Genomic DNA, 22,450 nt, shown 5'->3' with positions numbered 1-22,450 from the left:
ATCTTTGTGTAGATACCCTGCATCATAGGGCAGTCCTTGAATATATAAGGCTTTCAGCCTTGTCTACAACAAGCTTTTTTTCTGAAAATGTTCCCAATAGTGGTGCAGCTCTAATGGATGGGGGTGCCAGTGTTTTTAACCATCAAATTGCGTATACTGTGAGAAGCAGATTTAGGGGCTTCCTGGAGCTTTTGTCCGTATTGGCTCTTGCTCCTCGTCTACCATTGGTGGAGCTGCACTAGTAACAGTGGGGCATTTTTCAGAAAAAAGCCAAGTGAAGACACTGCCTTAGGCTATGTGGACACTGCAGTTGGGACAGCATGTGTAGGCATGTGCATGCTAGCTCTGATTGAGCAGGCTAGCTAAAAATAACAGTGTGGCCACAGTGGCACGGTTGGTGGCATGGGCAAGCTGTCCAAGTACAATCCTGCCTGGGACTTTGGGCATGCATTCGGCTGGCTAGCCCATGCTGCTGCCTGTACCATCATGGCCACGCTGCTATTTTTAGCAACCTAGCTTGATCAAAGCTAGCTCAGATATGGCTACACATGTGGCATTCTCATCTAATTTCAGCATAGACATATCCTTACAAATGACTGGACCGGATCACAGTTCCTAGCTGATGTAACATCAATAGCCTCATCCACAAACAATCTGAACTACCACTTGGCCATCAAGGAGACGCACCAAACATTGCAAATGCACTAATATCCTAAGCAAACAACGTGAGTACTTCTCTTACAGACCAAACATAGGTCATGAAGCTACCCCCCTCGAGGTCTTGGCTTTTCCTCCTCTAGAAATTAACATAAGAACGGCCATATTGGGTCAGACCAAAGGTCCACCTAGCCCAGTATCCTGTCTTCCGAAAGGTGCTTCAGAGGGAATGAACAGAATAGGTAATCTTCAAGTGACACACCGCCTGTTGGCCATTCCCAGCTTCTGGCAAACAGAGGCTAGGGACGCCATCCTGGCTAAAAGCCATTGATGGACCTATCCTCCATGAAATTCCTTTTTAAAAATAAAATATGAAATGATAGTAAATAGTAAAGTTCCAGGAAGACCCAGCTAGCTTTATCCTTTTGTAGTGTATGGAGGTATATCAGGGAAGCTGAATCAGAGGGCTTCTTATTCAAGTTCAATGTAATGAGAAATTAACATGAAACAAATTGATGGCACTGTCCAATTTTTAAATGGGCTACAGTTAAGAAGCTTTAAGGACATCTGGCTTAATGCTTGTGAAACTAGACGTCATCCCCAGAACTGGCCTGGGAAACCACTTTGTCATCATGGGCTGTGCAGAGTTCACGCAATGATCATCTGAAGGTTATGCTGAAAGAAAACTCAATTCAAACTAGTTTGTCAAAGGCAAGAGCAGTTAATAAAACATTAGAGCCTTCCAAATGGTGATCACACTGAGAAAATAGCCAGCTCCCAAGCATCAAATAAAGTACACATGCTTTTAGACCCTGCATCAGACTTAGTTACAGAGCAGAATTCTCTGCTGCCCTTAGATTTAAGGGACTGTGATTTCCCTTTTATAATGAAGCAGTGTCTGCCATTTTCTTGAACGTTTGACCTGCATTTGGGTTGTTGGAAATGGATGTTTTTAACTTCCACAGGGGCTTGGTCATACTGACTGTGCATTTTGCTAGGTGTGGGTTTTGTATGGTGCACATTGAATAGGCACAGCTTGGATCAAAAATGTTATGAATAAAAAAAGCAGATGGTTTTGTAACTAAAGACTAATATAAGGCACAATGTGGCATGTACAGCCTTTCATTTCTTGACTTTGGAGTGTTTTACTGTGCAACCTTTAGGTTTTTCACAATGCAATATTTAAGGGAAAAAAGACTATATAAATTTGGAACTCACTGCTATAGGCTGAAGTTCAGGCAAAACAGTTTAGTAATTTATATAAATTTACAGTTTATATAAATGTCATATTTGAAGTTGCAATTACAAGACATATCAATCCTCTTATTTCAACTGATCATATAAGCTGGGGTCTGGAAGTTATTGCATGACTAACAGGAGCATTACTGCAATGTTATGCCTTCCTTAGAAGTCTCCAGTATCGACTGCTGTCATAGATGACCAGACTAGATGGAATATTGTTCAGTTTTGGTGTGGCTAGTCTCATTTTTGGATGGAACAATGCTAGACAAATAATATGTCACTACTCATGAAAAATAATTACAATATAATATTTATTCTGTAAATAAATTGACATTTTTGCCTATAGGCTGCTCAAGCTACACAAGCAGACAAGAAAATGTGTGAGAGATGGGGCGGGAGTTGAAAGGGTTTGTTTCTTTGTTTTGGCTTGGCCGGGGCATTAAACACTCAAGTGATTTTACTCAAATGTAGGGGTTTCTGAGCACTGGAATTCCTTTTAGCTAGATGTAAGAAACCAGGGGACATAAGTAATTCAACAATCAGTGGTAGGTACTGTCTGAATATTTGAAATTGGCCTAACCTTCAAAGTTCTCTTCAAAAATTTCTCCAACAGTATAAAAAGCTTGACCAGGTAGATGTAGTGTGTATACTGAAAGAAAAGGAGTACCTGTGGCACCTTAGAGACTAACCAATTTATTTGAGCATGAGCTTTCGTGAGCTACAGCTCATGCTCAAATAAATTGGTTAGTCTCTAAGGTGCCACAAGTACTCCTTTTCTTTTTGTGGATACAGACTAACACGGCTGTTACACTGAAACCTGTGTATACTGAGATTATCTGATAATATTCTGTGTCAGTCAGATAAGAGAAGGCGTCTACATGTTGAATAGTGTTTACCCTACATGGGGGAATAGGTCCATTGTTGAGGCCTCATTGTTTTGACCTCCATGGTATATAGGAATAAAATGCCTGACAAAAAACCTATTGTATGTTTTCCATGGGAGGTGCTGCTACTTATTACTAAACTGCAGGGGGGAGAAGGGGGCGGTCAGCACTGGTTGAGCCATTGGAGGGCTACCTAAGCCACCTTCAATTCTCTCTTAATCAAGTAAGAAATTTCAGGGTACATAATTACCAGAGAGTAGTTTGTTCTTTTTCTTCCACTCTGTAGACGAGTTGTTTCAGAGTAACAGCCGTGTTAGTCTGTATTCGCAAAAAGAAAAGGAGTACTTGTGGCACCTTAGAGACTAACCAATTTATTTGAGCATGAGCTTTCGTGAGCTACAGCTCACTTCATAGGATGCATACCGTGGAAACTGCAGCAGACATTATATACACACAGAGATCATGAAACAATACCTCCTCCCACCCCACTGTCCTGCTGGTAATAGCTTATCTAAAGTGATCATCAAGTTGGGCCATTTCCAGCACAAATCCAGGTTTTCTCACCCTCCGTCCCCCCACACACAAACTCACTCTCCTGCTGGTAATAGCCCATCCAAAGTGACAACTCTCTTCACAATGTGCATGATAATCAAAGTGGGCCATTTCCTGCACAAATCCAGGTTCTCTCACCCCCTCACCCCCCTCCAAAAACCACACACACAAACTCACTATCCTGCTGGTAATAGCTCATCCAGAGTGACCACTCTCCCTACAATGTGCATGGTAATCAAGGTGGGCCATGTCCAGCACAAATCCAGGCTTTCTCACCCCACCCCCCCCTTTTTTTTTCCGGGGAGACACACACACACACACAAACTCACTCTCCTGGTGGCAATAGCTCATCCAAACTGACCACTCTCCAAGTTTAAACCCAAGTTTAACCAGAACGTCTTGGGGGGGGGGGTAGGAAAAAACAAGGGGAAATAGGCTACCTTGCATAATGACTTAGCCACTCCCAGTCTCTATTTAAGCCTAAATTAATAGTATCCAATTTGCAAATTTCAATTTCCAATTCAGCAGTTTCTCGCTGGAGTCTGGATTTGAAGTTTTTTTGTTTTAAGATAGCGACCTTCATGACTGTGATTGTGTGACCAGAGAGATTGAAGTGTTCTCCGACTGGTTTATGAATGTTATAATTCTTGACATCTGATTTGTGTCCATTTATTCTTTTACGTAGAGACTGTCCAGTTTGACCAATGTGCATGGCAGAGGGGCATTGCTGGCACATGATGGCATATATCACATTGGTGGATGTGCAGGTGAACAAGCCTCTGATAGTGTGGCTGATGTTATTAGGCCCTGTGATGGTGTCCCCTGAATAGATATGTGGGCACAGTTGGCAACGGGCTTTGTTGCAAGGATAAGTTCCTGGGTTAGTGGTTTTGTTGTGTGGTATGTGGTTGTTGGTGAGTATTTGCTTCAGGTTGCGGGGCTGTCTGTAGGCAAGGACTGGCCTGTCTCCCAAGATTTGTGAGTGTGTTGGGTCATCCTTTAGGATAGGTTGTAGATCCTTGATGATCCGTTGGAGAGGTTTTAGCTGGGGGCTGAAGGTGACGGCTAGTGGTGTTCTGTTATTTTCTTTGTTAGGCCTGTCCTGTAGTAGGTGACTTCTGGGAACTCTTCTGGCTCTATCAATCTGTTTCTTCACTTCCGCAGGTGGGTATTGTAGTTGTAAGAAAGCTTGACAGAGATCTTATAGGTGTTTGTCTCTGTCTGAGGGGTTGGAGCAAATGCGGTTGTATCGCAGAGCTTGGCTGTAGACGATGGATCGTGTGGTGTGGTCAGGGTGAAAGCTGGAGGCATGTAGGTAGGAATAGCGGTCAGTAGGTTTCCGGTATAGGGTGGTGTTTATGTGACCATTGTTTATTAGCACTGTAGTGTCCAGGAAGTGGATCTCTTGTGTGGACTGGACCAGGCTGAGATTGATGGTGGGATGGAAGTTGTTGAAATCATGGTGGAATTCCTCAAGGGCTTCTTTTCCATGGGTCCAGATGATGAAGATGTCATCAATATAGCGCAAGTAGAGTAGGGGCTTTAGGGGACGAGAGCTGAGGAAGCGTGGAAGAGGTGATGTTTGAGCCCTCAAAAAAAAGTTCGTGTTCTGCGGAGGGGGAATATATGATGTTCCAGCCATCTTATTCCTATAATTTGAAGAATGTATCCAAAGGGGTGTCATCCAGTCATACCCACCCTGTGCTCCCATTAAAGCTCATAATCTAAGCAAACATGGGTTGTGTCAGTACTTGAGTGGGAGACCTCCAATGGATAGCATAAGGGCTGCATAAGATGGTTGTGTTTGACTCAGTAGCTGCTACTCACCTCTTACAGTCAGAGTTGATCCAGTGCCACAACACAGCACCAGGAGGGACTGTGCTAAAAGCATAGTTTTCCAGATGAGATGTGAAACTGTATTGGAGAGGGGGAGGGAATTCAACAAAGGCTCAGGTTATGAACCCAGGAGAGCCACTAGGAAAATTTACTGCTCCCTTCCTCTACCAAGGAGAGAGAGGATAAATAACTTGGACTGAGGAGAGTGGGGAAGTAACATCTTAAAAGTCCTGGATGGGGGTGGTCCCATTTTTGTCCTACTTATGCAGGTGCATTCTGCTGTGTGCTCCTCCCCTTCTCATAGAGGAGAGCAGTGTACCCGTTCAAATGAGGGGAGACTTTTTTCTCAGTGTAGTGGTAATACTGAAAGAATTAATAAATCCAATCTTACTTCAGTTTAATAGCTCACAAACAGATAGAGTTCTTCATATTGTAAATATTCATTTACATTTCTGATTACAAAAATCAACCTAACTCTGGCTGTTCAGGAAGGGAATGGAGAGCTGGTGACAAGTTTAAAAATCATTAAACACATGTTGCCAGTTCACATTCAACCCAGGTCAATAGTGAATGAAAATTGCCATTAGAGCTTGTGGGGAAATTATATTTTTAGCCTGTAATTTTTTTCATGAAAATGAACATTTTCCCCTTTTTTTCTAAAATATTTTCTTTGATATTTTTCAGGTTTTTGCCAAAATAAATTTAAAAAATGAAAGAAGTTTAGTTTGTCTGAAAACCTTAACTGATTTGATGAAAGCAGATTTTTTTTCATGGAAAATTCCTTTATATAAAAAATCTGTTCTCTGTTGAAGAAATATTGTGATAGAAATTTGTTGTCTAGCTGTAGTAGTTACCATATGATAGCTGTTCACTAGCTAGGAGAAATCAATTGGTAGTCCTATTCCAGTTCATAGTGGGAAAAGATCCATCACAATGGGCACTAGCTGGGACTCTCAGGCAGTCTCAGCAAGGAGGCGGTGAGCATGGATTAGCATTCACGTCACACTCCCTGTCAGTACGCGGCCCGGGCTGGGGAAGCTAATGATCCAACCAGTGGACCAAATTCAGCGATGAATCCTGGTCACATGCCATCTGAGGCACGTTACATATAGGCTGAGAAGAAGCACAGAGGCCAAGGAAGCCTTATTTGCATCAAACTTTCTCTAAAAATCTTTCACCGTTGCTGTGCTCAGTACAGTGCTAGCAACAATAGGGAATGCTAATGCAAGTACCTGACCAGCAGCTGCCATGTTTTTACCAGTCACACACTTTGAGCAGATGACACGGTTGCTAAAACAGCAAACGACCTGCACTGGCTCTCCCTCAATTACTTACCCCTAGTAGGGTGGAACCGGTGACATCAGTGATGGGAGATATTTAAATAGAGTTTGGTATAGATGCAGCTGACCTGAATGGACATAGAGACTGGTCCATCTATGTTAAGGTTGAGTTACGCGGGCGGGCAGTGCGGGAGACAACATTATTATTTATTACTACGGTAATAATAATTGTATTTAAGTAGAGTTGTCAGGGAATGGTTGGGGGTTTTCCCCCCTGCAGAACATTTCAGTAACTTTTTTTTAAAAAAAACTACACATTGAAAAAACCTGAGAAAAATATTTTTTTTGTTTTTGAAGAAAAGTCTGAAAAATGTATTTGAAGCAGCCTTGGAAATGTTAGTTTTGACTTAAAAAAAAGCTATTTAAAAAGTTTTGAATAAAAATTTCAACCAGCTCTAGTGCTAGACACTTCAAATAGATGACAAAATTCCTCCCTGGAAGAGCTCACAATCTAAACAGACAAAAAAAAGATGAGATTGGAGGGGGAAGGAGTATAAGGTTACCCAAAAAAGGTTGAGGCAGGTAATTGACACGGGCCATGTTAGTTTCAGTGTTGTTTTGTTACATGTGTGGAAATGAGAAAGGAGTCAGCAGAAGAGCAAAAGCAGGAGGGAGGAAACAACAGTTGGCCAGGAGAGTGTAGCTGGGCAACTGAGGGGATGTACCCACAGGGTGGAGGGGGACCAGTAATCAATGGCAATACAATGCATGAAAGGAAAACTATCCAGACATATTCAACCACAAAACTAAAAACGTTTATCCCTCCCACTCTTTGGCATTCTCATCATTTTCTCTTTCTATATGTGTTTACATTATATACAAATACACACACACTTTTTACAAATTCTTGTCTTTTGTACTACTGCCCCAGTTCCAGAAATAAATGGCACTACACAAGTTAGTTAAGTGGTTATAATGTTAGAAGGCTGGGAAGGCTCCTTCCTGTTGTTCCCCATGTGAGGAAGGGAGAAGGTTGGGTGTAGTGGGACCTGAATGGTTTTCTCTGGGCTGGGGAGAAAGAATCAAGGGAGCTGGAAGACCTTGACTTACACCTGTAACATTGGCTATAGATGATGATGGCTGCTTTAGGAGAGAGTCCTGAAGGTCTGGGGATTTCCATAGTTCGTCACCGATAAACTCTTCTTTGCATTTCAAGTGGCCTATGCTATGGAGGAAATTAAATGAAGTATTTAATTCTTTAGGATTAATAATCTGTTATCTTTCAAAAACACTAAACTCCTAGACATTTAATTATTGATTAGAAAAAGCAAACAGGAATGGGTGTAAAAGAGTTACTTTCTGAAACTCTCTTTTCATTATGGAACAAATACAATTTCCATTAACTCCTCTGCAGGGTGAGGGGTTTTGTTTTCTGTTTTCAACAACTTTGCATAACAGCTGTGTGTGTACTATACCATACTTGTGTGTGTGTATAAACCCTTTCTCATTAAGGAGAGAAAGTGTCAGGTACAAAGTATTAAATCTGACATTTCTTAAAATGGATGAAAGTAGAATGGGGGGGGAGGGGGAAACACTGCAAAAAGCAAAATCTATTTCCAGCTATCTCCGTGTAGAAACAGCAACATTCTATAGCACAGCAGGCTGCTTCCAGTCTGATCAGCTGGAGAGGCTGTCAGTTGCCCATAAACCTGGAGAGAGGCTCCGTGTACTAAGAAGGACGTTGTGACCATGACTGAATGTTGTTCCAACATTAATACCTGCAGTGGCTTAAATCAAAACTGGGAGTGTGTGCCACCTCTGCATAAGAAAATGTTACCATCATAACAAATGAAGCTGCGGGTGATGTTACTTTTTTCTGTAGAAGAGCATATATGCATATGATCATGAAAAATAAAGTTGAAGCATAAAAAACTGTAAGGTGCAAGAGGCTGGGGTTTTTAGAATTGCAAGTCAGTTCCACACCTACAGCCTTGTTATGTAATTAAGCTTCAGGGAATGGAATATAAAAAAGGCTAATACATGGGAAATCCTTGTAGCACCATTTATTTCTGGAACTGGGGCAGTAGTACAAATGACAAGAATTTGTAAAGTGTGTGTGTGTATGTATGTATAATCACACACACACACATACAATGTGTGTGTATATATATATATAGAGAGAAGACTATGAGAATCCCCTCCCATTCTTTGGCAGACGTTTTTAGTTTTGTGGTTGAATGTTTTTAGGCTGCTCACAAACAGAAAAAAACACATACCGAGTTCTAAAACGGTGACCGTTCTTTCTAGCTACCTCACAGGGATATTGTGAGGATTCGTTCATTAATGTCTATAAAGTGCAAGGTGTTCTTACAGCTGGAGCACGAAGGAATGACTGTGCAGTAGTTTAATAAGCATTTCCATTCTAGAGGGCCATTTTTCAATTGCTGATAACTTGGTCAAATGTTCACCCTTCAGACTGAATTTTTGTTTTTAAAAATGCTTTGCAGGTCACCTTTAAATTGTGAATGAGCATTCTCAGGGGTGGCCCAATTCAGCAGTACATCAGCCCAGCTTCTGTGCTGTGCATGTGTAATCAGGCCCTTAAGGTACACCAGGGTGCCACCTTGTGGTGGTGGTTGTCATATCTATTAAAAGAGTTCTTAGGATGTTTCTTTTCTTTGTTTAAATGTGATCTACCACAGATACTGATATTTGACCTCACTTCTGCACAGAAAATATGCAAAAATCCATTTCCCCTCTCACTTCTCCCTCCCATTAAGAAAATGCAGCAATACAGAAAGTGATCAAGCAGTGAGAGTAGACAGTAAATTAGATGTCAAATCGTAATGAGATATGGCAATAATAAAGGGTGATGCAAGTTTGAATGCATCCAGAGGTGGCATGCAAAAGTGCAAAGATACGTTAGTCTCTCTCCATACAATTCTCCAAAAATCCATGCCAGGAATATTATGCTCGAGTTTAAGGGATTTCAGAAAAGAGCAATGGAAATTATTGGGGCAAAGGAGAATGCAACATGGAATTTCCAATGGGCAAAAAGAGGAGTTAGGCTTTGTCTGTAATGGGCTTTTGCACTGACTGCAGCCATCAGTGTAACCACGCCTTTGCAGTCTCTGATGTGGACAGACCAGGTCTGTGGCGCTTACCACAGTTTCGCACAGGAGTTATTTGTATTTGTGCAAAAAGTTGTTTTGCCTACTGATGCCAGGGGCTTGCACTGGTGTAGCTATGTTGGTAATTGACCAGAAATGACAGTAATCTGGCAAACTCTCAGTCTAGAGAAGGCCTTTATGTGTAGCTTGGCTAAGTGCCAAGTAAGTAGCATGGGAGGGGAGGAGGAAACATCATTCTAATATTTGAAGAGTGCAAATGCTAAGGAGGGAAAGGAATTATTTAACCCAATCAAAGGAGGAGTAGATGGCTATAAACGTATCCCCCTACTCCAAATGTAAAGGGTAAATGAGGGGAAACTTTCTGATGGGAAGAAGTGGTGTTCTGTTGAATATCCTCCCAGAGGAAGCTGTGAAAGTTTCATCACTTGTGATGCTTTCACACTACACTGTACTAAATGATGCAAGCCAAATTCAGCCTTGGCTCAACTGGGAGCAACTCATTTGAAGTCAGTGGAGTTGCAATCACTTACACTCTCTAAACCTAATCTAGCCCCAGTCACTTTGGTATTTAGGTATTTACAAAATTAGGAATGCAATCATTTGTACAATGATCAAAAATCCTGGGTGGATTCTCAGAGGGAGAGTAGGTGGCTTAGTAAGTCTAGATATGAATCATTACATCTAAAGTACAGTACTTATTAGCAGAACAAAGACTATTTACATAACTGTTTGGTTTAGATTTTGCAGGGAAACTACTGAGGATGAGTTCAAGGTGAAACAATAGAGTAGCTGTGCTTTTTAAAAAAGTACAAATATTGGAGGGCATGAAGCAAATTTGCATGGCGTTTTCCTACAAAGAGTCTAAATAAGGAAGCACATCACAAATACGCCCCCTTTCTTCCTTCAAGTAAAATGTAGTGCAAGTGATTGAAACTAGTTAATGCTGAAGTAATGGCAGGAGCAGGGTGAGAGGGTAGAGTTCATATGAAAGGGTAAGAGGTAGAGAATCTGAGATGGTAAACTACAAAATTTGACCACTATATATTTATTATATAGTTTATTTATTGCATCCATATTTCAAAATAGAGAAGGTTCAAAGGGTGCATATCAGCTGGAATCAACGTATAGTATAACCTTTTTGTGTTCCTATTTTAATCTTCATAGGTTTTTTACTTGTTTTGTTTTTGTCCTTAAGTAATACACAGTTATTGTTTTGTAAAGTTTCACTCAGGTTTTCTCCAGAGGGAGAAGATTGTTAAAAGAATTATGTATTTAATTTGCTTGTGAATTACAAACCATTTAAGTATACAATAAATTTGGTGGCCTAAGTTGATATGGATTATTAGATAAAAATGCAAAATTAGTGTAAAACTGTGCTACACTATTGATCTGCCCAAGACTGATAGATGCAGTGTGTTATGTTAATTTGGTACAATAACATTAGCAGGGCTCCATAAATGCAAATTTCAATATCTGACGAGATTGCAAAAATGGGTAATAAGCCTAGAAAGAAAACGTAACACAAGATGCATCTGTATATTAATATTTTGTTGATGTACTAGTTGCACTGGGGTGGGGGGGAGAGGAGTCTGTCGTCAATGTTGTTGTTAGTTGCTGAGGCAAAATCATGAATCTGTACAGAAATAACTGCTTTTTGTAAGCAGTTTTATTTCTATACTAATTAGGTGGCCTTGTATAAGGCCTGGTCTACACTTAAACACACGCCCTGAATGTGATAGCTATACAAACCAGACCCTCCAGGGTGCATACAGCTATGCTGATGGGAGGATTCCTCCATCGATGTAGCTACTGTGGCTGTGGGGGATAGGGGTGGTGTTCCTACACTGATGGAAAAGCCCCTTCTGTCGGTGCAGGTTGCGCTCTTCTATGGCGTTATGCCAGCATAGCTACAGCAAACTAGCAATGCAAGTATAGTCTTCACAGTGTAGACCGGGGTTCTCAAACTGGGAGTCGGGACCCCTCAGGGGATCGCGAGGTCATTACATGGGGGGGTCGTGAGCTGTCAACCTCCACCCCAAACCCCCTCTTTGCCTCCAGCATTTATAATGGTGTTTAAATATATTAAAAAGTGTGTTTAACTTATTGGGGGGGGGTCGCACTTACAGGCTTGCGATGTGAAAGGGGTCACCAGTAAGAGAGTTTGAGTCCCACTGGTGTAGACGTACCCTGAAATGAGCTACAGTATAGGCAGTCCTCTGCTTTACGATGTTCGAGTTGCAACGAACAGCACTTACGACGCTTCTCCATTGACACCCTGATTCGACTTACCGCTATCGGTTTCGAGTTTACGACACTCAGTCCTGCAGTGGAGTAGATTGCAGCTCTGAGTTACGACGTTCCGATTGACGATGCAATTGTAAGGAACCAATGGTGTCATAAGTCCAAGGACTCCCCTGTACACTTATTCAGACTAAATTGATTAAAGAAGCTGAAGAATGCGATTAAATGTTACGTAAACTGGGAACCACTGGACCTAGGTTAAGAAAAATAATGGTTCCCCTTAGTCCTGGTCTACACCAGGGGCTCTCAGCCTTTTTCCTTTGAGCACCCCTCCATGCTATAAAACCTCCACGGCCCACCTGTGCCACAACACCTGTTTTCCTGCATGTAAAAGCCAGGGCCGGTGTTAGGGGGTAGCAAGCAAGGGTAACTGCCAGGGCCCCACACCACTGAGGGTCCCGTGAAGCTCAGTTGCTCAGGCTTTGGCTTCAGCCCTGGGTGGCAGGGCTCGGGGCCCTGGGTGGCAGGGCTTCTGCCCCTGCAGGGTTGTGGGGCTCTGGGGCTGTGCTAAAACCAGAAAACGCCCTAAATCTTCTTTCAGATAGCCGAGAAATCTGTTTCATTGTTTGTATACTCTATTTTTGTTATAAATGTAAATCAGTCAATCAAATAAAATAACTATTTTTAGCAAATCATTGGTTAAAATGGTCTCTCTCAGGATCCTATCATGAATATACCCATCAAACCAATTTTAGTGCTTTGGGGCCAGACTTAATCTCAGATGTATAATATACATTATAATAGATCTTAAAATGTCTGCTTATTGTGCAACTGCAGTTGCAGAGCTTTTCTAGATAGATGATTTTGGACTGTGCGTGCATCTGGACATTCATTAGTTAGGGAAGGCTATGGAATTAAGGATAAATACATTTTAGAAATCATTTGTGTGTGGGGACGGTGGTGTTTACTATTTAAATTGTAATCCTTTCTTGTCTACAGATACGGCTTTGGAAAAGGCAGAGTAAGATGTTAGATTATAGATATAGTGAGCTGGATACCTCCAGAGCAACAGTCTAGTTATGTGCTTTGCATAACATCCTGTCTCATGATCTACTTCCTTCACTCTCTATCATGTAAATTACACATACCCTCATACAGTCCTCTTAGGTGTTTTATCCTACTAGTCATTACATCCACAGTACTCTATATCCCTCGCTAGTGTGTGCTTCTGTCTTGAAAAGATGATTTAATATATTTTACTTTATTAATGAATTAGTAGAATTTGTGACAGAACAAATTGAGTTGGTTATGAATGAGTGAAATATACATGTTTTGGCTAATTTAGTGGAATATGTGAACATTTTGTTATCTGATATTAATGTGAGGCACAAACTGAGCTTTACTGGTATTTTTAACAGATTTACAGTATTCTGAAAGGCAGGCGTTTTAGCAGGATGCTAAATTTAAAACAGTGCACATTATTTTCAGGTGTCTTCATAATTCCAACATCTTTTAGATTAGAAAAATAAAAATCTTTCAGTAACCTTAACGTCTACATTCCATCAATTCATGCAAAAAAAACCAATATTTCATACACATTAAAGAAATGTTCAATTACACAATTGAAATATATATGGATTACCCTTATTTGTATTATGGTAGCATAGAGGATATGTCTAAATTTCAGTATATGCCCAAGGCTCAAACTGAGGCTCAAGCCTAATTCCTCTTCTGTCTACACAAATCGAGCTCACCTGGGGCTTGGCCCTAGGGTCCCAGAACCCCCCAGAGTAGAGGGTCTGAGCTTGAGTCAAGCTGGGACACAGAGTTCAAGCCCTGTTGCTTTGCAGCATAGATGCAGCCACACTGGACTTGTGCTCTGGGAGTCTGCCAAAAGTATCCCAGAATCCCACGGATGGACTTTCTTTGTTCTTTGAACAGGCAAGTTTGGTAGACAGTCCAGTTCTGCCACACTGCATCACAAACAAAGGGCTAGAGCCGTCACATTTTGGGAGAGTGCTAGGAAGTCTGGAATATGGGTGGCTGGACTCAAGCCAGCATAATATAATGTAAATGCTGGAGCCCCTGGTCAGCACCCTGGGGTTCAACAATTCCTAACCTGGGGTTACAAATGAGTTTAGACACTCAAGCCCTAGGTTAACAAACCCAGGGTCTGCTAACTTGAGTTCTACAGATCTGGGGCTTACATTGGAGTATAGACCTATTCCTAGAGGCTGGGGCCCCATTGTGCTAGGCACTGTACAAACATATTTTGTACATGCGAGTAGGGCAGATGGCTTGTCTCCCTAGCTCAGGAAAGACTAATACCATGCCTAAAGCCTTTCCTTCAGGACCCAGTTTATCCTTCAAACACAGTAAAACTGTTCAACCTAAGTTGTACACATGAATCTGGTCTTTTCCCCTAACCAAGGGTCTTCACATGGGTCCGGAGTTCTTTCCCCTTTTGTGTCTCTTCCCGTCTCGCTCCAGGGCCTGACACTGGAGCCAGCCTCCCTCTTCCAACTGAGTCACTTGCAGGCTTCTCTAATCATTTTATTAGTCTCAGCAGGGAGCTAGCAGAGCAGTCACTGGTGAGTCTGGGCCCATCTCCCCTTAAAGGACCAGCCACCCTTTGACTGTGATTTTGAAAAACAAACAACAAAATACGCTTTTTATATTGTCCTTTTTAAAATCAGTACCAACTTTACAGAACCTTCTCCACAGAACAACGATTAGCCCATACCTCATCTAATTTTTTCTTCCCTGTGGCCTTACCTTCAAGGAATAAGAGAAGGGTAAAAATTGGTGTTTCCAAGATTGTCTTCGTACATTTTTTAACTCTTTTAAGTTGTCTTAGGGAAGATGTTAGTATATTTTTAAGCGTTAACAATGTTACTTAAAAGGAATTTAGATGTCGCATAAAATTTTGAAATGTTTAAAAAAAATGTCAGAAAGCCCTAAACTCAGGTCAGCTATATGAAAGGTCAGGTTGCATACTCATGGATTCAAAAGGCCAAAATTGTGATAAATGTCAACACTGTTCTCGTCAAGTTGGTTATTACGGTGCGGCAACAGCTCTACTATAGTTAAACTTGAGCATTCGTTTTAAAGTAACAGAATTGAACTTTTTGTACAACAGTAATTTAAAAGCAATCAAATTCTTTTATTAGTTTGTAATTACATTTGTAACAGTTTCACCAGTAAGAAATGTGGAATTCTAAACTTTGGCCGAATGGAAATCTCTCTCTGTTCTATGTTACCCTTCAAGTAGAAAGGCTTTTGAGCAGTCTGAGAGTAAGTACCCTTTTGAAAAAAGAAAAGGAGTACTTGTGGCACCTTAGAGACTAACCAATTTATTTGAGCATGAGCTTTCGTGAGCTACAGCTCACTTCATTGGATGCATACCGTGGAAACTGCAGCAGACTTTATATACACACAGAGAATATGAAACAATACCTCCTCCCACCGCACTGTCCTGCTGGTAATATTTGAGCATGAGCTTTCGTGAGCTACAGCTCACTTCATCGGATGCGTTTAATAGGAGCTCCTTAAGTCAAGCAGACACTCTGGCAGTGTGACTTTTACAGGTACTTCAGTCTGAGACCTTGGTACATTTAAAGACTGAGTACATTCTGTGGGCCAGCATTCTGTCCTGCACTACAGTTATAGCTGAATTGGGGCATCCACTTACAACTCAGTTGTGCTCCAACCTTGTTATAGCATGGTTTGGGTTTGCTTGCATAGGTAAAGTTATGATATGTTTATAACCACGTTAAAGAAACATGCTATCTAGTTATAACACAGCTTGGGTCCATCTATGCAGGCAAACCTGTTAAAACAAGGTTGTGGGGCACAATTTTAATGTAACTAAGGTGTTCCAGTGTGCTTATAAATGTGTTGACAGGATCTACATGATTTGTAGGCCAGCAGCTAGAATATAAGTAAAGGAAGCAGCTCTCCAAGAGCTGCCCCGCTCCAGATACTTTCCTAACTCTGACCCTAAGACTAGATAGCCAGGGGCAGAAAAAAGGAGGCAAGGAAGCTCTTGCCATGGCCAAGAGCCCCCTCCCGTGCCTGCTCCACTCGTGAGACATTTTTCTAGTTGAGCTTGTTGCTGGTGAGCATCGGTGAAGCTGGCCTTTCATCCCCAACTGGGTGCTCCTACAGCGGGGTGGGCAAACTATGGCCCGGGGGCTGCATCTGGCCCTCCAGATATTTTAATCTGGCCTTCAAGCTCTCGCCAAGGAGCGGGGTCCAGGGCTTGCCCCGCTCTGGCACTCCAGGCGGGGATTGCGGTCAAGAGCTTTCCCCACTCCACATGGCTCCTGGAAGCAGTGGCATGTCCTCCCGCCGGCTCCTATGCATAGGGGCAGCCAGGAAGCTCTGCACACTACACTTGCACCAAGTGCTGCCCCCGTAGCTTCCATTGCCCAGGAGCTGCGGACAGGGCAGTGTGCAGAGCTGCCTGGCTGTGCCTCCATGTAGGAGCAGGAGGGAGGACATGCCGCTGCTTGAGGTAAGCGCCGCCCGGAGCCTGCACTGTTTAGCCCCTCCTGTGCCCCAACCCTCTGCCCCAGCCCTGATCCCCCTCCCACCCTCTGAACCGCTTGGTCCCAGCCCAGAGCCTGCGCCCCCAGCCGGAGCCCTCCCCCCCCATACCCTAACCCCCTGCTTCAGCCGGAGCCCCCTCCCGCATCCTGAACTCATTTCTGGCCCTACCCCAGAGCCTGCACCCCCAGCCGGAGCCCTCACCCCTTCCTGTACCCCAACCCCCAATTTAATGAGCATTCATGGCCCACCATACAATTTCCATACCCAGATGTGGCCCTCGTGCCAAAAAGTTTGCCCATCCCTGTCCTACAGCAACCCCTGCTGCATCTAGCTGTTGAAGGTAGTCAAACGTCTCCTAATGCCACCTGTTCTCTTCAGTACCAGAATTGCCAATAGAGCTCTTCGCTTGATGCTTATTGGTTCCAGTTAACGATTAAACATCGCTGCCCCCCAATGCGCTGGGGGAAGGGGGGGCCTGGCTGCTGCCCTGCACGCACCCAGGGGTTTCCATCTGTCGGCCCCGCGCCTGGGGCTCTGCTACTCCTGCATCCAGGGCTCTGCTGCCACCCCTGGATGCGCGGGGCTGGCAGCCGGGATCCTGGGCAAGGTATGTGGGGGGGGAAGGGCAGTAGAGCCCCACGTAAAACATGGGGGGGCTGCAGCGCCCTTGCACCCCTAGTTTCCCATTAAACCGATTGAATTTCAATAGGTTAAACAGTTACTTTTTTTTACCCACTATTTACATCCCTAGCTGCGCTAGAAAGAGAGCAGAGTTCAGATCTGGATTTCAAACTCTCAAAGTCGGGGGTGTTTGGCTCTGGATATGTGGTTCATCTTTCATGCTGATGCTAGCCTAATATGCATAGAACATGGGTTTTTTATGTGTTTTTATTAAAGCTACTTATCTGAAATTAGATGCCAGTCTAATGGTTAAAGTACAAGACTGGATCTAAGAAATGTGGATTCTATAATTAGCTCTGCCACTAACTGGAGGTGGGGCTTTGGTCAGGTCATTGGACCCTAGGTGGATCAGTTTCCCCATCTGTGAAATGAGAATGAGTACAGAAATCTGTTACTTTTGACTTACCTACATATTGAGGTAGTGTTCTCTCTGATCTGCCTGTTGAATCTCCAATTTTTTGCTTTACCTACCCGCACATTCTTTCCCATTGACATCAGTGGGAGACACATGCATTGTTACTTTAGAGATCCACTGGGTTTATTGGAAGGGAAATGTTTGTCCATAATCTCTCAGAATGCTAATATTTTATGTACATTGGACATATTTGTGTTCCACTTGAATACTGGCATTTTTGCATTCCTGGTGTTTTCACTTTTCAAATTCATTTCTTTTAATAATTTCATAAGAATGCAATTATTCAGATGTTACCGTGCAATTTAGTTAAATATATTCTGTGTAGGTGGTATTAAGATTCCTATAGTAGCCGATTTATAGAAAACCAGATCACAGAATTCTCCTTGCTCTTGTCTACTAGATTAGAGACCAGTCCAGCTCCCAGCTAAGTCAACTGAAAGACTCTTACTGACTGCAGTGAGAGCTGGATCAGGTCTATATGGCCTGACCCTGCAAACAATCTTTATCATAAGCTTCAGTGGGATTATTTACCTTAGATAAGTACTACATCTGGGTAGTAAGTGTTTGCAAGATCAGGCCCCTGGTCACCAAAGAAGACCAAAATTAGTGTCCTTATTGTCTGTGAAGTTAACTTGTTCGGTTCTGCTCATTTTTATCTGTTGGAAACTATAAGCCTGTCTTTTAAACAGTCAACCACTGACTCAGTGTGACTGTGCAAGTCATTTGTTCATGTGATGCCTTGGATTACTTAGTTATGAAAAGAAGTAAAAGTCTTCGTAAAGAAAGATTCTTACCGAAGACACTAATATTTCTGAGTGCTGTCCCTGTAGATATGAAACACGGCTTCTGCTCTCCATTTTTTAGGTGCTTACATCATGTCGGGCCTTCTTGTTGACCTCCCGCATTCCCACCAAGGTAAGTTTGTTTTATTTCAGTACTTGTGTTGCAATCATCTTCATACATTGCACTGATGTAAACTTACTGGTGATAGTGCTCGTGCATCTGAAACAAGATCAGAGGATTGGAGGAGTAATGTTTGTGTAAAGTTGTTATAATGCCTTTTCAATAATGGCCTTCTTAAATGGTTTTGTCAGCACATAGATGAAACATTATAGGAGAACCTAGACTTTTAAAAATGTGCATGAGTGAAGAACTGCATTACAAATAACTTGAGGTGTTTTAACGGCACAATCCGTAAGACTCCTAACGGGATCTAGGTGAGTTAGTGCCCAAACAAGTTGATGGCATTACTCTGTGGGTATTGCCTACATTGCAGTTGGTGGGTGAGATTGCAATTAGGGGAGACATACCTGCTCGAGGTTTAATCTAGCTGGTGTGGCTAAAAAATATAAGTGAAAATGTGGCAGCATGGGCTATCCACACAAGCACTTGCTTGTACAGCCCACACTGAACCCTGTATCACTGCATCTTCACAGTATTTTCGCTACACTTGCTAGATTTAAACTAACGGGTAGGCATGCCTATCCACACTGCAATCATACCTCTGATTGCAGTATAGACATATTCTAAATTGTAGTCTCTCTGATTTCAAAAGGGATTATATTTCAAGCTCCAAATTAGAAATGATGTGGAGTGTTCTGAATCCTACTGTTCTCGGTGGAATAATCTCTGTTATTTTCCATGGGGGCCATAGTTTGCTATGAGAAGCATTTTGCCAACCTACCTTATAAAGGCCATGAAATACTTATTTCAGTCCCATGACAATTTGGAATGATTGTCATGGCAGAGGAACAATACATTTCTGTGTGGAGCAGGATGATTTTGAATCAGGTGATGATCTCTCCTCCCACCCAGAGTCCATTAACATGCTTTTGGCACATGTTCATGTTCTGCTTAGTTGTGCACGTATGCACAGAAAGATTAACAAATGATAATCATTGGTGCTGTAAAGTGTTCCCCTCTCTCATATCCAGGTTGAAAACATTTACTGAAGGCTAAGACTCTCCTTTTGGTGTCCCCAATGTTTATGGAAAGAAATGAAGGCTGCACATTTTCATATGCCAAATGGAAATGGTGTCATTTAATGTTGTGAGTTTGGAAATGGCAGAAAAAATCAATGGAAATAGCCACAGTATTAATTGAGCACTGGAAACACTTTTAAAAATGTCTTTTTAGTGGCTTTATTTCATAATATCTGTGAGGTTTATTGTGCTGTATTTTCTTCTTTTAAATCAAAGCCTAAAATCTGTATTCTAGGCTTATGAAAGTGGTGGCATCAGTGATAACTGAAATGGATGAATAATTTTCAAAAGAAAGCCGCTCTTCACAAACACACTTTCTTTTGGAATTTGGATCCCTTCTGTTTCAACAGCCAGTATGCTTGAAGAAAGCATCTTTCTTTATTAGCATAGGCGTGCATGATAGTTGACTTCCTAAAACCTAGAAAGTTTTAAAAGCTGCACAGGATCTTAATGTTACTGATGGAGCTCAATGACTCCTCTTGATGTCATCTAGCGAAGGAGCATTGATAGAGATGAGAACATACAACATTTTCCTGGGATACTATTATAACCTGTGATTATTTAATACAATAACAATGAGCAAGTGGTAGAGTAATCTAGTTGTCCTGAAAAGTGCATTGTGGACTGGAGGATGATGTGATTGATTTGTATTTTCAGTTTTGTTCAGTTTATTGCTATATTTTTTTTTCTTTTATTTATGGCTGATCAAGTATTTTCTTCCCTCCACTCCCCAAATGATGCAAAAGACTTTATTTTTGCTATATGAAGACATCTCTCCCTTATGCAGACCTTCTGAAGGAGGAATTGAAAGGTGACAAACACTCACCACCTTGGTTCCTTCAAGGAACTTGAGTGAAATCTAATATGTCCTGAGAACTTCAGTTTTGAGGTTACTGTATTACTTTTGTATGGAATTCCAAGTATTAACTCATCTTGAACAGCTCACAAAATTGACACTGAAATTTTATTCCATGCACATGAATATAATTAAGGAGATTAAGATTGGTTAAATGTGACATTTGCCTAACACACAAAAAAATGTCAAGTTACGGGCTCCTCTTCACAATACTTTAATCTCTGCACAGTGCGCTTCCACACAGAGTGACAGACTCCACACATTCACAAGGAACTGTCTTTCCCCTCTAATAGAGAAGGAAACACACCACATACACACTCTGTATTACAAACTTAGCAACATTATCAAATATTGAATGTTGACATAAATGCACAGATTAAGTATCTGGTGTATGATATGTTTGAGGGGTCAAGATTCCAAATGTATATTTGGTACTAGTTTGCAGTGAGTTTTAGCTACGTGGAAAGTTTGAAAGTGAACAAACCCAGATGGCTGTTAGCTAGAGGTATCCTAAAAAGGTGAAACACTCAGAATAGTGTTTATCCTTTATAGGATACTGCTAGCTAACAGAATAACTCTTACCTATTTTTAATTAATAAATTAACATGGATACTTGACAATCCTGAGAAAATTTGACTCAAATTATTTGTTATACATTTTGGAAAGATTTATTGTATTACACGTATGTGCGCGCTCACACACACAACATTGAATCCCTTCTTGAAGTGGAAAAAAAAGAAAAGAATACAATCTTAATTATAGAGGTGTTGCCACACCTAGCTATTGCACACTGAAATTCCAAAAGGGTTCTTTGCAGGACCAGCTTTTTGAGTCTGTTGCTTCTGTATAGATTTTTGTTTTGTTTTGAAGAGGTGTTTCAGGTTAGTGTGAGTATACAGAGTTGTCACACATGCAACACATACTTGTTGTACTGGGGCCATCAGAGACTGCTGGATAAATAATGTGCAAAGTGAGAACAATTTAGATGATGGAAAGTAGCTTCTAAAAGATCCCCAATGGTCTGTTGGGTAAATAGATGTACACTATGCTCCTGACTATGAAATGTGTTAAATAGACTCTTAAAATGTTCCGAGGTTCTAGGGACCTGGGTGACTTGGTATTGGACTAGCAATGGGATATGGAGACTTTCACTGCTTTGAATATAGTGTATGTCACTAGTGATCAAAAGCTGCCATCTGATGACTGGCTGACCTATGTGAATGTAGAGGAAGTTACAGAAGATAGGTGTCCACATCACAAAAACTGATATTAACTGGCAATTTCAGATAAGAAGTAACTGAATGGGCATGAAAATGAATGAATTCCTTACAAGGTGGTCTCTCCATGCCAAAATGAGATACTTTGGTGTGAGCAATGAGGAAATGCTTGCACTGCCACTGCCTGGGCTGCATCTGTTCTGTGGCTAAATAAAAAGGACCTTTCCATTCCTGGTTGAGGGGCACCTTTCATGAACAGTAAGTGTAGTTTTCCAGGCTGCTTCATGCTGTGATGCTGCTGTACATTTTGTTTCCTAGTTTGGTGCATATTCTTTTGTCCCTCTCTTCAGCTAAATGATTGGAAAGAAAGTTCACCCTTTCATGAAAAACCATTTTTAACCGAAAAGAAAAGAAAAAAAAGAAAGAAAGAAAAGAAAAATCAGTTTCACTAAACTAAATACAAACTTTTTTTGCAAAAAGAAAAGGAGTACTTGTGGCACCTTAGAGACTAACAAATTTATTTGAGCATAAGATTTCGTGAGCTAGCCGAAAGCTTATGCTCAAATAAATTTGTTAGTCTCTAAGGTGCCACAAGTACTCCTTTTCTTTTTGAGAATACAGACCAACACGGCTGCTACTCTGAAACTTTTTTTGGTTATTGCTCATTTCTTTGGAGGACAGAAGTGATGAGTTATAATTAGAAACTTTCGTTGGATTTTAGCCTTTAACTCTAAAATCCTCAGCGAGAGCAGAATGGCTTTAAACTGTGCTGCCCATCTACTCACTGATGAAAACTAGTAGTCTGTGAGGAAGATTACTCTAGATAAAAAGTGTCTTACATAGTATTATAGGCCTGTGTAGGTATTATTTCCATAAAATAAATTGTCACATTTATGAAGAGTGCTTTTATAAATAGCTTCTAAAG

At 41.5% G+C, this 22,450-nt stretch overlaps 1 protein-coding gene across 5 annotated transcripts in view; it reads left to right on the top strand.

The window, feature by feature from the left end:
- Window positions 1-22,450, top strand: part of CARMIL1 (capping protein regulator and myosin 1 linker 1) — a 256,423-nt gene that overhangs the window by 93,220 nt on the left and 140,753 nt on the right. For all 5 annotated transcript variants that reach the window (XM_084621879.1, XM_084621876.1, XM_084621880.1 and 2 more), the window contains exon 3: window positions 18,335-18,385. In XM_084621879.1, the coding sequence (XP_084478005.1) occupies window positions 18,335-18,385 (51 nt within the window). The remainder of the gene's footprint in view (window positions 1-18,334; window positions 18,386-22,450) is intronic.

This window comes from Lepidochelys olivacea, assembly GCF_965140295.1.
Source record: "Lepidochelys olivacea isolate rLepOli2 genome assembly, chromosome: 2".
NCBI lineage: Eukaryota > Metazoa > Chordata > Testudines > Cheloniidae > Lepidochelys > Lepidochelys olivacea.
The sequence above is the reverse complement of the archived record's forward strand: the minus strand, read 5'-3'. Positions and strand labels throughout refer to the sequence as shown.